The sequence below is a fragment of the Oncorhynchus kisutch genome, linkage group LG1 (assembly GCF_002021735.2).
Source record: "Oncorhynchus kisutch isolate 150728-3 linkage group LG1, Okis_V2, whole genome shotgun sequence".
Lineage (NCBI taxonomy): Eukaryota > Metazoa > Chordata > Actinopteri > Salmoniformes > Salmonidae > Oncorhynchus > Oncorhynchus kisutch.
In genome coordinates, this window is record NC_034174.2 from 38,341,226 (window position 1) to 38,357,487 (window position 16,262).

A 16,262-nucleotide genomic window follows, 5' to 3' on the forward strand; every position below is an offset into this window, starting at 1 on the left:
TACAGATTACAACTCCCCACTCACTACTGAATCTCACCATCTTTTCAGGTTTCCCTCCTCAGGGCCTGTGGTTCCTGGTCCTCTGGCTGATGCAGTCCCCCACGACACCCCTCCGCCTCCCTTAGACATCGAGGGGAGCCCTGCCTACGCAGTCAGATCCCTCCTGGACTCCCGATGTCGTGGGGGTGTCCTCCAGTACCTGGTGGACAGAGGGGTACGTTCTAAAGGAGCAGTGTCGGGTTCCGTTGGACGACATTCTAGATCCCAACATCATCCAAGATATCCACCTTCGCCGTCCGGACCGGCCAGCACCTCGCCCTCGGGGCCCTCCCCCTGGCCGGTGTTGTCCTGCGGGGGGCGGGGGTGGGGGTTCTGTTACGTCTACTGCCACTCTCCTGCTCTGGCACTCGACGCCACCGGTCTACTAACCACCAGTGCTGGCAACCCATCTTTACGCACACCTGCGCCCTATCATCAGTCACACCTGGACTTCATTACTTACCATTTATCTAGCACACTGTTTTGTCAGTCATCAGGTAGTATTGTTTGTATTTCCATGTCAGACGCTTCTCTTGTTTTGTATCATTCCATGTCCATTATCATTAAACTCACTAACTGCACCTGCTTCCTGACTCCGTGTCTACGTTACAGCAACAAGATGTGGAAAAAGTCAAGGGGTCTGAATACTTTCTGAATGCACTGTATGTTCTTGGTAATAAAGATGTACAATATCACTCTCACCCCTGACAAAGAACACCTCAATAACCTTTTTTAGAGTATATGCTGTGTATGCTGGTCCAGCATGGTCTAGTTGGTTAAGCTGGTCTGCAAAAGCACACCCATCATGCTCTATTGCGGTTAGATTTTTTTCAATTGTTTGTTTCTATATCTATGTTTTTGCATTACATTGATTGATTAATTCATTTGGATTTTTCTACACAAATAACACATTTTTCTAAACTTTTCTAAAAACACAACCAAAGTTGGTCACCAGCCTATGCTGGAATATGCTGTTTTTTTTCAGAAGGGTAGTCCAAGGCTATATACACTGTACTGTGGAATAGCAATGCAATCAACATCACTCTAGTTGGGAGAAGGGTATGGGGTTTAAATCTTATATTAACCAATGTTACAGGCAAAAAAACATGTAAATCATTGGAGTAAGATGGTAGCCTGCCGCATCCAGTAGTGAAAAATCTGAAATGAAATGGAAAATGCAGCTAGACCTGGTTGGGGTGAACTATGGGGAGGTGGATGTGGGCGATATCTTACCTTCCTCCTCACTAGAACCCCTCTGTATGGGTGTGTAAATAGGGGGCGTTGTGTTGGAGCTGGGAGGCGCAGGCGTACTCTTTGTAAAGATCCCACTGATGAACTTGAGCATCTTGCGGTCGCGGGCGCGCTGGGTGGTTCCCCCCTGACCCTGGCCCTTGCCATCCTTCCCCTTCTTCAAGTCCTCAGAAAGAGTGTGCAGGTCACTGTTGTCCAGGGTACGGCTCTTGCCCTTCCTTGCCGGCTTGGACACCTGGGTGGTGGGTTGAGCTGGCAGGGAGGTGGAGCCTGTCTTCAGCCTGTCCCCTTGGGGGCTTTCCCTGGTCACCACGCCTGTAAACCCTCCCCCCACTGGGACCCCCTGGTGAAGGAGGGTGGTCCTGCCGTCACTGTCTGCCCAGGATGCTCGGTAAGGCCCTAGGGCGGCCGCAGCACCTATCATAGGCGACCGATCCCCTATACGGTTGTCTTTGCGGTCCAGACTCTTGGCAGATGGAGGCATACTCTGATCTGCTTCCCTCAACTCCCGCCGGCTTACAGCCCCCACCCCGGCATGTGACCTCATCAGGACCTCGGGTCGATGGGTAAACCTGGGAGGGACAGTGATGGGCACGCTGACTCGGCAGAGGGTGCTGCTTGGGTCGCCCATCCCCTCCTCGCCCCTTGGAAACAGCATGGGTGGCTCCCTGTAGAGTTCGGTTTTAGGACGGGTTCCCTCTCTCCTCAACCCTGCCTCTGAGGGGACACCTGACACCCCTGCAAGCCCCTTCACTTGGTCTTTCATGTTCTTCGGTAAGAGGGGACACTCCTTGCTCTTAATCCCCAATGTGATATCTTTTGAGGAGCCTGGCCCACGACTCTCTTTCTCCCTCATCTCAGGCTTCCCCTGCTCCTGAACAGGCCCCCCAAAACTAATGTCCTCCTGCTCATCTTCCTCCATTTCTGTGTCCCCCTCTCCCTCCCCCACGGCACACGAGTGTCCTCCCTCATCCTCAGTGGTCCTGCTCAGATCCTCATCCTCCTCATACCCAGGGCCCCCCACACCTCCTCTCCCTAGGGAAAGGGCCAGCTGTGGCTGGGGCCCGGTGGCCCTTCCATCACCCCCTACCGCCTCGACCTTGACCAGGGTGAGGGAGATGAGGTAGGTGGTGCGCCTTGGTAGGGTGCCTGTTTGGCTCATAGGGGCGGCAGGCTGGCAGACAGGGAGGCAGACTGACCTCAGAGCAGCGGCAGAGCCCTCACTCTGACCCAGACAGACCCGCAGGGAACAGGCATGGCAACCCACAGCTGGAGGCTTCACCAGAGAGACAACAGTCAGACCAGAAAACAGTCAGAAGGTACTGTCAAACTAACTGGCGTAGGGATACGTCTGATGTGGGTGAATGGTAACTTTGTCAAGAGGTGGTAGGAGCTACCTGGAATTAGCAGAGCATACTTAACAAGGCTGAGTTACTTAAATCTAGAGTGTACTTTATTTTAATCCTTCCTGTAATCCCCTTGTCACCTTCTCTTTGCTGATCACTGGTCTCCTCCACAGGTTCATTCACAATCCTCTCTTTCTTTTCCCCTTTCTCTCTCCATATGAAAGATTAATTCTACAGCCCGATGCCAGGGATCTGAGATTGCTTTCCTCGATCTTGATGTTTGAGACTGGGTAGTCTGGAATTATGCAAGAGTCAACAAATGAGCCTGGTCCATTTTTCCAACAAGACTGTACTACGTAGTTCCCCACTCCACAAAATCACACAAGATGAAATGCCTCAAGTCAGTCTTCAGCCTGTAAGCTTCTCTTCAGATAATTTCTTCACTCCCAGTGAAGGATATTCATTGTATGCTTCAGAATCTTCATATCCCCATTACATTTGATTGGTTGACAAAAAAATAAAAAAAATAATGTAGCACCGTCACAGACACAAAAGGGTATGTAATCGTGTAAAGACAAACCAGACAGCACAGTAAACAACAGCTTAAGCAGACCTAGCAGAGAAAAACAGGTTTGAATGTAAATAAGAGAACAAACATCCATATGGAAATCATTCACGTGTTGCAAAGCATGTGGTGGTGAGAGTCTACTTCCGACTGCATGTGAGGCAAAGACACACTAATGTCATGCATGAATCACGTATGCACGTTGTGCGGATCAATGAAAGGCAGGCTGCAAACATCTGTTGTAATTCCCACAGTAAAGAGAAGCAGAAATGGTGGTCAGATAGGCAGAACGCAGTCACTGTTCCACTGCCTGTAACGCTCTTCTGTACAGTTGGTTCCTTCGCGCCCTTCAGTCACTGCATCCTCTCCTCTGAGTGTCTTAGGCAATTAGCAAGTCAATAAAATGTGTCTGTGAGGCAGAGAGCAAGCCCACCGGCTCAGCTTAGCCCCTCTTCTCATCAGAGCCACTGTGCCTGCTAGCCTCTTCGATAGCCGATCGCTACCACAGCTCCAGCCCCAGCTCCAGGCAGGCAGGCAGACAGACAGACAGACTGAGTGGAAGGGTGAGGGTGATGCGTCCAGTGAGAGATGCCTGTTCTCGGTCAAGCACTCACGTTCTGTGGCTCATGTCGGATCAGACAAAACCAAGACAAAAACCTCTGCCTCCTCCTACCCATCACTTGCTTGCTCGCTCTCTCTCTCTCTCGCTCTGTTCTTCTTAAGGCAATCTCCTTGGCAGTTCCCACTCTCCCTCGCTCTTTTTCTCTCCCCTCCCCTTCAGGAAAGAGGGAGCAAGCGATGATGCAATGGAGGAAGAAAGGTGATGAAAAAATCCACAGACGTCATACTGATGAATGAAAGGAGAGAGCGAGGGAGGAAAGAGAGAGAGAGAGGAGGAAAGGATAAAAATGAACACGAGAGTGTGAGGGGGAGGGTATAACCGTCAAATTAAATAAGGTGGTTTGAAAACAAACTGAATGGGTGATGATAAATCTTGGGGCACAGAAAAGGGAGGGGATGTGAGGATGAGAGAGGGGATCCGAACAGAAAGGAGGGTAGCTAAAGGTGGAAGAGAGGAGAGGAATGCTGGAGAGAAGGGAAGGAAAAAAAGGAGCTGGAAAAGGGTAGACGACAAGAGAGGGAAGGCTCTATCTACCCTCTCCCCTTTCTCTCTCCTTGGCAGTCACAATAGCTCCATCTCCCTCCAGAACGGCTCCCTTCACCCCCCTTTTAAAATCAGCAAGGATTGGGGTAGCAACAGCTTATTCACCACCTCCCTCCTTCCACCTCCCTCATCTCTCCCGCTAAGCTGCTGATACAGTGTCTGTCTCTGTGTGTGTGTATTTTTTGGTTTCACTATCCTTGTGGAGACCATAAGTCCTCACAAGGAGAGTAAAACAAAGACAAATCTGACAAACTGGGACATTTTGCTACTCCCCATATGGAAAAATACTATTTTAGGCTTAGGGGTTAGGTTTACAATTAGGGTTAGAATTAGGTCACCACAATGATAGTAAAACAAACATGTGTATTTGTGTGTCATTGACATTGAATGAGGAAAGGTTTTGCTCCTTCTTTCTTCATCATTAGTTCATTATTGACTCACACAATAAAGAGAAACCATGGGTCCAATATTAGAAACTAACACGTTATCATAATTATCCCAATAACGTTTGTACCATGTTTTCTGCTGCTACCATGTTGTGTTGCTACCATGTTGTTGTCATGTTGCTGCCATGCTATGTTATTGACTTATAGGTCTCTCTTTATGTAGTGTTGAGGTGTCGCTCTGTTTTGTCCCATTGTTGTTGTAATTCCAGCCCCCGTCCCCGCAGGAGGCCTTTTGGTAGGCCATCATTGTAAATACGAATTTGTTCATAATTGACTTGCCTAGTTAAATAAATAAAAATACAAAATGTAGCCCATAATATACTCGCATGACTTAATGATACATGCCACGTGATTTTCAGCATGTGTACTGTATGAGTGTGTAAATGTATGTGGCTGTATGTTGTGTGTGCTCACAGTGGGGGTGGGGCTTCATTGTGTGTATAGGTATGTGTTACCCACCTGTGACTCTTGTTTAATTGGCTGAAATCTGTGAAGGAAGAACACCCACAGAGTATGATGAATCATGTCCCCTCTAAACTGAAATTATAATGTGTAACTTACTGTGATATACACAGACAGTTGCTTATAGATACATACACACTATCTGCTCCTTAGAGATTATTTACACTGACTACCCACACATCCAACCTTTACACACAAACTCTCACACACACAAACGCTGCTGTTCTATTATATACTATTTATGCCACTGCATGACCATGTAACTACCCACTTTATATTTGTAAATACAATGTAATACAGTCCATTTTTACAATGCATACTATCTCTTATTACTTATTTTACTTGACTGACTTATTCAGGGCTCTAAAGTGCCCACATGCGACAAAATGTTTTGCTGTTGGACCTGTACTTTTATTTTGGAAGCACAGACTGATAAATTGTTTACGAATCATAACAAACTTTCCCTCAGAACTGTTCTGATGTTTTCTGTCAGCTAAGTAATGGCATTAGCTGGCAAGAACAGCAACAATGAAATGCGGTGGAATTTAAGCTTTCTTTAACAAAATGTTTGTTTTTATTAAATGATCAACCACAACCAGGAGATGAGGACAATGTTAAAGATGGTGTTACCAATCCACTTCCTCAGAAAAAAAAGAGCTACATGTTTGGAGAGGGATTGGCCCAATTATGTACTATTAGATTTTAATTTTATTTATGAGAGGTATTGCCATGTTGAATGCACCGAGCTGTCCGTCTAAACTACTGGCACACAGCTCGGAAACCCATGCATACCCCACAAGACGTCTCTTCACAGTCCACAAGTCCAGAACAGACTATGGGAGGCACACAGTACTACATAGAGCCATGACAACATGGAGCTCTATTCCACATCAAGTAACTGACGCAAGCAGTAGAATTACATTTTTTTTTTAAGATAAAAAAAAAACACCTTATGGAACAACGGGGACTGTGAAGCAACACAAACATTGGCACAGAACATGCATACACACACACTGATTTAGTACTATAGATATGTGGTAGTGGTGGAGTAGGGGCCTGAGGGCACACAGTGTGTTGTGAAATCTGTGAATGTATTGTAATGTTTTAAAATTGTATAAGCTGCCTTAATTTTGCTGGACCCCAGGAAGAGTAGCTGCTGCTTTGGCAGAAGCTAATAGGGATCCATAATTAATACAAATGCTCTTAAGGAGCCTAACGTTAGGGTCACGTCTACTCCCGCTCCCTGGCACACGACGTCGCCAGTCTAGTAACCCATCATTACGCACACCTGCGCCTCATCATTAGGCACATCTGGACTTCATTACTTCCCTGATTACTCTCCCTTAATCTTGCACTCTGTTGTTATCACCCATCAGGCAGTATTGTTTCCGTGTTCATGTTCAGACACTACGCTTGTTTGTTTATTCACTCTACGTTCGTTCTTATTAAACTCACCAACTGCACCTGCTTCCTGACTCCCTGCGTCTTCGTTACAGAATAATGCCTCACAAAATGGAAGCAGCAGACAACCAAGACATCTCCCAGATGGTCGGCGAACAGGGAGACCTACTTCGCCAACACCACACGTTCTTCAACATCTAGATCTTCCTCAAGCGGCATCCTCCAACGAGCAGAGGATCCTATATCATGAGTCGACCCAGTGCCCCCACCACCAAGAGGTCCAAGGTTTCCATGGTTATTTCCCTGCTGACCGGGCGGGCATTGGAGTGGGCTACGGCCGTCTGGGGAGGCGAGGAGGAGCTGGGTTCCTATGATAGGTGCTTTGCTCTATTCAGAGGACTATTTGATCATCCACTGGAGGGCAGAGAGGGGGTGAGCGCCTACTCCAACTACGGCAGGAGGGCCAGACCACTGCGGAGTACACCCTCACCTTCTGTACAGTGTCAGCATCCAGCGGATGAAATGAGCTGGCACTCTGCACCTTATTCAGAAGAGGATTGCGTGAAGAGGTCCAGACTGACTTGGCATGCCTAGACGACACCCTCTCATTGGACATACATCGCGATGGCCATCCGTCTGGATAACCTCCTTCAGGATGGTGGCACCCCCATCGACTCTCCCTCCTTCATTGACAGTTCTGAGTCTGAGCCTGAACCCATGGAGGTAGGGGCCACACGCCTCCCCGCAGCTGAGCGATGCTGTTGGAGACAGCTGGGACTCTGTCCCTATTGCGGTCAGTAGGGACATCAGCTTCAACGGTGTCCGCTACATCCCAACCTGGGAGCCACTAGAGCAGAGGTCTCCTGGTAGGTATGAATATTCCATCATCATAATCACTCTCCACCAAACCCTTTTTTAGTACCAATATCACTAGCTGGTTGTCCCTCGTGTTGTTTCTACAGCTCTAGTGGACTCTGGTGCCACAGGGAATTTTATGGATAAGGCCCTTGACTTCTCCCTGAAAATTACATCATACCTGCACTCCTCTCATTTCCGTTCAAGCGCTGGATAACAAACCACTGGGATCTGCGACTATCACAGCACCCCTCACCATCACCGTGGGACGCCTGCACCAAGAAAGCCTTCCCTTCCCTTCTCCTCCTGCTCCTCCTCCTCATCCAGGCACCCGTACACAAAGTCATACTTGGCCTCTCGTGGCTCCAACACCACGACCCCACCACCTCTTAGTCGAGGATGGAGATCACTGACTGACTGGGCACGCCGCCCCTTGTCTGGTATGCATTTTTGTATATAACAACTGGTGCACGATATCTAAGGAAGTCTCGAGCTATTGCTCGCCTGAGGTAGAGTATCTCATGATAAACTGTAGACCACACTACCTACCTAGAGAGTTTATCTGTATTTCTCATAGCTGTTACATACCACCTCAGTCAGAGGCTGGCACTAAGACAGCATTGAATGAGCTGTATACCGCCATAAGCAAACAAGAAAACGCTCACCTGGAGGTGGCACTGCTAATAGCCGGGGACTTTAATGCAGGGAAACTTAAAAATCGGTCCACCAAATGTCATGTTAAATGCGCAACAAGAGGGGAACAAAACAACAACAAAAAAACTCTGGACCACCTTTACTCCACACACAGAGACGGATTCAAATTGCACTCCACACTGCCCTTTTCCACCTGGACAAAAAGAACAACTATGTGAGAGTGCTACTCATTGACTACAGCTCAGCGTTCAACACCATAGTACCCGCAAAGCTCATCAATATGCTAAGGACCCTGGAACTAAACACCTCCCTCTGCAAATGGATTTTGGACTTCCTGATGGGCTGCCCCCAGGTGGTAAGGGTAGGTAACAATGCATCCGCCACGCTGATCCACAACACAGGGGTGCGTGCTCAGTCCCCTCCTGTACTCCCTATTCACTCATGACTGCACGGGCAGGCACAACTCCAACACCATCATTAAGTTTGCTGATGACGCAACAGTGGTAGGCCTGATCACCAACAACGACAACGACACAGCCTATACAGAGGATGTCAGAGACCTGGCCGTGTGGTGCCAGGACAACAACCTCTCCCTCAACGTGATCAAGACTAAGGATTATGGACTACAGGACAACGAGGACAGAGTACGCCCCCATTCTCATCGACAGGACTGTAGTGGATCAGGTTGAGAGCTTCAAGTTCCTTGGTGTCCACATCACCAACACATTAACAGGGTCCAAGCACACCCCAAGACAGTCATGTAGAGGGCACAACAAAACATATTTCCCCTCAGGAGACTGAAAAGATTTGGCATGGGTCCTCAGATCCTCAAAAGGTTCTACAGTTGCACCATCGAGAGCATGGTTGCATCACTGCCTGGTATGGCAACTGCTCGGCTTCCGACTGCAAGGCACTACAGAGGGTAGTGCGAACATCACTGGTGCAAAGGACCTCTATATCAGGCGGTGTCAGAGGAAGGCCCTAAAGTTGTCAAAGTTGTCAAAGACTCAAGCAACCCTAGTCAGACTGTTCCCTCTGCTACCGCATGGCAAACGGTACCGGAGCGCCAAGTCTAGGTCCAAAAGGCTTCTAAACAGCTTCTACCCCCAAGCCATAAGACTCCTGAACACCTAATCAAATGGCTACCCAGACTGTTTGCATTGCCCCCCCCCCCTTTTACACTACTGCTACACTCAGTTGTTATCATCTATGCATAGTCATTTTAAGAACTCTACCTACATGTACATATTACCTCTAACTAACCAGTGCCCCCACACATTGACTCTGTACCAGTACCCCCCTGTATATAGTCTCGCTATTGTTATTTTACTGCTGCTCTTTTATTTATTATTTTTATCCATATTTTTTTAACTGCATTGTTGGTTTGGGGCTCGTAAGTAAGCATTTCACTGTGAGGACTGCACCTGTTGTATTCAGCGCATGTGACTAATAAAATTTGATTTGATGTTGGAAGACCTGCTTTCTCTTACCCTGTGGTTCCACATCGATTAAGATTCTTGTGGTTGCCCTCCAGGCCAACATCTCGGAGGTTTTCGCCAAGACCCACTCCACCGGTCTCCCTCATCGCCCCCTGGGACTGTGCCATCGACTTGCTTACAGACTCTGCGCAGCTGCATCTACCCCCTGTCGGTGGCTGAAACCAAGGCCATGAAGGACTTCATCCTGGAGGCTCTCCAACAGGGTTTCATCTGCCCATCCACCTCCCCTGCATCGGCAGGTTTCTTCTTTGTGGCCAAGAAGGAAGGGGGTCACATCCGTGTATTGACTACAGAGTCAATGCCATCACCACCAAGTACAGCTGCACCCTCCCGTTGGTGCCGGCCACCATTGAACAGCCCGATTTAGTACCGATCATCCCATTTTCTTTACTAAGGGTTCAAGGGTTTTTCTTTATTTTTACTATATTGTAGAATAATAGTGAATAATAGTGAAGACATAAAAACTATGAAATAATACAAATGGAATCATGTAGTAACCAAAAAGTGTTAAATCAAAATATATTTTATATTCTAGCCACCCTTTGCCGTGATGACAGCTTAGCACTCTCAACCAGATTTACCTGGAATGCTTTTCCGAGAGTCTTGAAGGAGTTCCCACATATGCTGAGCACTTGTTGGCTGCTTTTCCTTCACTCAGCGGTCCAACTCATCCCAAACCATCTCAATTGAGTTGAGGTCGGGTGATTGTGGAGGCCAGATCATCTGATGCAGCACTCCATCACTCTCCTTGGTCAAATAGCCCTTACACAGCCTGGAGGTGTGTTGGGTCATTGTCCTGTTGAAAAACAAATGATACTGCCACTAAGACCAAACCAGATGTGATGGCATATCGCTGCAGAATGCTATGGTAGCCATGCAGGTTGGGTGCCTTGAAATCTAAATAAATCATAGACAGTGTCACAAGCAAGCACCTCCTCCATGCTTCACGGTGGGAACCACACATGCAGAGATCATCTGTTCACCTAATCTGCGTCTCACAAAGACACGGCGGTTGGAACCAAAAATCTCAAATTTGGACTCATCAGACCAGAATTCCAGATTTCCACCGGTCTAATGTCCATTGCGCATGTTTCTTGGCCCAAGCAGGTCTCATCTTATTGGTGTCATTTAGTAGTGGTTTCTTTGCAGCAATTCGACCATGAATGGCTGATTCACAACAGTTGATGTTGAGATGTGTCTGTTACTTGAAATCTGTGAAGCATTTATCTGGGCTACAATTTCTGAGGCTGATAACTCTAATGAACTTATCCTCTGCGGCAGGAGACAACTCTGGGTCTTCCTTTCCTGTGGTGGTCCTCATGAGAGCCAGTTTCATCACAGCGCTTGATGGTTTTTGCAACTGCACTTGAAGAAACTTTCATAGTTCTTGAAATTCGTTTCTGAAAAGTCGTTTCTCTTTGCTTATTTGAGCTTTTCTTTTCATAATATGGACTTGGTATTTTACCAAATAGGGCCATCTTCTGTATACCATCACACATACGCGTCACAAGACAACCGATTGGCTCAAACGCATTAGGAATCAAATAAATTCCATAAATTGCTTAACAAGGCACTCATATTAATTGAAATGCATTCCAGGTGACTACTTCATGAAGCTGGTTGAGAGAATGCCAAGAGTGTGCAAATCTGTCAAGGCAAAGGGTGGCTACTTTGAAGAATCTCAAATATATTTTGATTTGTTTAACACTTTTTTGGTTACTACATAATTCCATGTGTTATTTCATAGTTTTGATGTCTTCACTACTATTCTACAATGTAGAAAATAGTAAAAATAAAGAAAAACCCTGGAATGAGGAGACAAACAATCCAAACATTCCACTGAGGGGTGACGAAGCCATTGTTGTCATTCTTCTTTTATGCTGTTGTGACATTTATCAAGTCAACCACCAAGAAAGAGTGCATTCCCTTACCACTGGGGACCACGGCCCTGTGCATTCCAACACACCACCTGCATAACTAAAATGCTGCTCTGGAGAGCCACACCACCACTCTCCTTTTGCTAATCTGATAGTTGACACATGTTTTGCATTCTGGTGTAATCACCGGCATCAGACAACATAAATTTTGGCCTGAGGTGTGACCTCTTTCTTAAAGGGACACATTTATTTTTCTCCAAGTCTGGAAGGGAGGCTAGGCCCGGCTGTGTGACAAGGGCATTATGTGATCCTTCCATAGAGAAATTAAATCAACATTTAGCCTCCCCGGCCACATCGTAATGACGATTAACATCCTCCTGCCATGAAGGGTGTGGGCGGTGTGTGTGTGTGTGTGTGTGTGTGTATGCAATGTTAAGTAAACAGGGGGATGGGTGGGACTTAGGAGACCCCTACGCAGGAAATCAGAAATTGGGCACACGCACATACAAAACTAATGACACTTGACTCTTCCGCAATGCAAATTAAATAATGGAAAACACATAAATGAGTGTGTAGAAATGATGTGCATACACACCTTACACACAGACACTGCAGAATGAAACACTCACACACACAGAGGGAGAGGGTGAGTGGGTTCAGAAATCGAATCAGAGCTCTTGAGAGAAGATCCGGGGTGTTTCAAATTGTCCTAATTGCCTCGTAACTGCAAAATATGAGATCTGCAATAACACAAAGAAATAAACTAGACGAGGCTGACAAGTCTGCATCTGAATGATTAGGACTGGAGATTAGGATATCATCTAACTGCCACACCAGTAGAGAGAAGCCAGGTGGTGTGTTGCAGTGAGTTCGGTCTCGGTCTCGGTCTCTTCCTCTGTGTCTCATAGAGATGCTATTGAAGGTGAATAGTGTCTCCTAACGAGGAGTGATACCTGCTGTGAGGAAAGGCTAAATGACAACACAAGGTGGAGGGACAGAAGAGATGAGATAGGATAGACGTAAGACGGGGGGCGGGAGAGCATTTTTGAGGTGCTTGATTTAGGTTAAGTCCAGGGAGTGTACATGAGGAGACACTGTAAAAGTGTGTGATAAAATAAACATTGTAGGAGTAAGGCGAATTTTGAATTGTAAATTAAGTAGAGTACAGGGGAGGGAGGAAGCTGTACCAATACATACTCTGCCTGTCTCCTTGAGGCAGGAAGTGGCTTTGCAGAGAGACAGAGGAAATAGGGCCAACAATGACGAGTATCGCTGCCATGAAAACATCTCAAGGGGCACGCTATCGGTAACCACAACTTGCATAAATGCACAATCAACCGGATTGCTCATTATATTGTCACGATTGTTAGTTCAGGGCATGGAGGTTTGTTTGACATTAGATTCAGATACAATATTTGAATAGTAAATTCAACAACATCCTCTACCACATTTACAGCTTTACAGTTAGTAGAATTAAAGTAAACACAGGACTGGTACAGTTGAAGTCGGAAGTTTGCATTCACCTTAGCCAAATACGTTTAAACTCAGTTTCACAATTCCTGACATTTAATCCAAGTAAAAATGCCCTGTCTTAGGTGTCATCTTAGGTGGCACTTTATTTTAAGAATGTGAAATGTCAGAATAATAGTAGAGAGAATTATTTCTTTCATCACATTCCCAGTCTGTCAGAAGTTTACATACACTCAATTAGTATTTGCTAGCATTGCCTTTAAATTGTTTAACTTGGGTCAAACGTTTTGGGTAGCCTTCCACAAGCTTCCCACAATAAGTTGGTTGAATTTTGGCCCATTCCTCCTGACAGAGCTTGTGTAATGGAGTCAGGTTTGTAGACTTCCTAGCTCGTACACGCTTTTTCAGTTCTGCCCACAAATGTTCAATAGGATTGAGGTCAGGGCTTCGTGATGGCCACTCCAATACCTTGACTTTGTTGTCCTTAAGCCATTTTGCCACAACTTTGGAAGTATGCATGGGGTCATTGTCCATTTGGAAGACCCATTTGCGAACAAGCTTTAACTTCCTGACTGATGTCTTGAGATGTTGCTTCAATATATCCACATAATTGTCCTCCCTCATGATGCCATCTATTTTGTGAAGTGCACCAGTCCCTCCTGCAGCAAAGCACCCCAACAACATGATGCTGCCACCCCTGTGCTTCACGGTTGGGATGGTGTCTTCAGCTTGCAAGCCTCCCCCTTTTTCCTCCAAACATAACGATGGTCATTATGGCCAAACAGTTATATTTTTGTTTCATCAGACCAGATTACATTTCTCCAAAAAGTACTATCTTTGTCCCCATGTGCAGTTGTATGGCGGTGGCTATTTGCAAAGGGTGGCTATTTGAAGAATCTCAAATATATTTTGATTTGTTTAACACTTGTTTGGTTACAACATGATTCCATATGTGTTATTTCATAGTGTTGATGTCTTCACTATTACTCTATAATGTACATAATAGTAAAAAAATACAGTAAAACCCCCAGTAGGTGTTCTAAAACTTTTGACCTGTAGTGTGTGCTGTTTTACGGGCTCCTGACTAATTCTGTTAAATGTGTGTGTGTGTGTTTGTATATATATATATATATAAATAAATATAACAGAATTAGTCAGGAGCCCGTAAAACAGCGCCATCTTTCATAACATACAGCATTGCGGTATGTATCGTCCAATCGCAGAGCAGATACAAATCACGAGGTCTGTTAGCGAACACACGATGTCAATTGATACCTGCTGTATCGTCCAATCACAGAGCAGATACAAGTAATGTGATCTGCTAACACACCGCCCTATCCCACCTGGACAAGAGAAATACCTACAGTTGAAGTCAGAAGTTTACATACACTTAAGTTGGAGTCATTACAACTCGTTTTTCAACCATTCCACAAATGTCTTGTTTACAAACTATAGTTTTGGCAAGTCGGTTAGGACATCTACTTTGTGCATGACACAAGTTATTTTTTCCAACAATTGTTTAGACAGATGATTTCACATATAATTCACTGTATCACAATTCCAGTGGGTCAGAAGTTTACATGCACTAAGTTGACTGTGTCTTTAAACAGTTTGGAAATTCCAGAATATGATGCATGTCTTGAGAAGCTTCTGATAGGCTAATTGACATCATTTGAGTCAATTGGAGGTGTACCTGTGGATGTATTTCAAGGCCTACCTTCAAACTCAGTGCCTCGTTACTTGACATCATTGGAAAATCTAAAGAAATCAGCCAAGACCTCAGAAAAAAAATTGTAGACCTCCACAAGTCTGGTTCATCCTTGGGAGCAATTTCCAAATGCCTGAAGGTACCAGATTCACCTGTACAAACAATAGTACGCAAGTATAAACACCATGGGACCACGCAGCCGTCATACTGCTCAGGAAGGAGACGCGCTCTGTCTCCTAGAGATGAACGTACTTTGGTGCGAAAAGTGCAAATCAACCCCAGAACAACAGCAAAGGACCTTGTGAAGATGCTGGAGGAAACAGGTACAAAAGTATCTATATCCACAGTAAAAATGAGTCCTATAGCGACATAACCCGAAAGGCCACTCAGCAAGGAAGAAGCCACTGCTCCAAAACCATGTGCTCTGGTCTGATGAAACAAAAATAGAACTGTTTGGCCATAATGGCCATCGTTATTTTTGGAGGAAAAAGGGGGAGGCTTGCAAGCCGAAGAACACCACCCCAACTGTGAAGCACGGGGGTGGCAGCATCATGTTGTGGGGGTGATTTGCTGCAGGAGGGACTGGTGCACTTCACAAAATAGATGGCATCATGAGGGAGGACAATTATGTGGATATATTTTCAGCAACATCTCAAGACATCAGTCAGGAAATTAAAGAGATTTTAAGAGAGAGAGAGGGAGATTTTAACATTAATTATGAAGACAAGTGTTGTAGGAAAACCCTCAAACGGATCACTAATACCTTTGACCTTACACAGCTAGTTAAAGGGCCGACCAGGGTGACTTGTTGCTCTAAAACACAGATTGATTTGGTGTTCAGTAATACAGTGCCTTGCGAAAGTATTCGGCCCCCTTGAACTTTGCGACCTTTTGCCACATTTCAGGCTTCAAACATAAAGATATAAAACTGTATTTTTTTGTGAAGAATCAACAACAAGTGGGACACAATCATGAAGTGGAACGACATTTATTGGATATTTCAAACTTTTTTTACAAATCAAAAACTGAAAAATTGGGCGTGCAAAATTATTCAGCCCCTTTACTTTCAGTGCAGCAAACTCTCTCCAGAAGTTCAGTGAGGATCTCTGAATGATCCAATGTTGACCTAAATGACTAATGATGATAAATACAATCCACCTGTGTGTAATCAAGTCTCCGTATAAATGCACCTGCACTGTGATAGTCTCAGAGGTCCGTTAAAAGCGCAGAGAGCATCATGAAGAACAAGGAACACACCAGGCAGGTCTGAGATACTGTTGTGAAGAAGTTTAAAGCCGGATTTGGATACAAAAAGATTTCCCAAGGTTTAAACATCCCAAGGAGCACTGTGCAAGCGATAATATTGAAATGGAAGGAGTATCAGACCACTGCAAATCTACCAAGACCTGGCCGTCCCTCTAAACTTTCAGCTCATACAAGGAGAAGACTGATCAGAGATGCAGCCAAGAGGCCCATGATCACTCTGGATGAACTGCAGAGATCTACAGCTGAGGTGGGAGACTC

At 45.7% G+C, this 16,262-nt stretch overlaps 1 protein-coding gene across 4 annotated transcripts in view; it reads right to left on the bottom strand.

Moving 5' to 3' along the window:
• Window positions 1-16,262, bottom strand: part of LOC109894670 (arf-GAP with GTPase, ANK repeat and PH domain-containing protein 1) — a 54,847-nt gene that overhangs the window by 30,904 nt on the left and 7,681 nt on the right. The window contains exon 1 of one of the 4 annotated variants that reach the window (XM_031823463.1): window positions 1,273-4,079. The exons of 2 other annotated variants lie outside the window; for them this stretch is intronic. In XM_031823463.1, coding sequence (XP_031679323.1) covers window positions 1,273-2,452 — 1,180 coding nt within the window. In that variant the 5' untranslated portion in view covers window positions 2,453-4,079. Of the gene's footprint in view, window positions 1-1,272; window positions 4,087-16,262 lie in introns of those variants that run through there. One more of the 4 variants, XM_031823462.1, reaches the window with a different exon arrangement.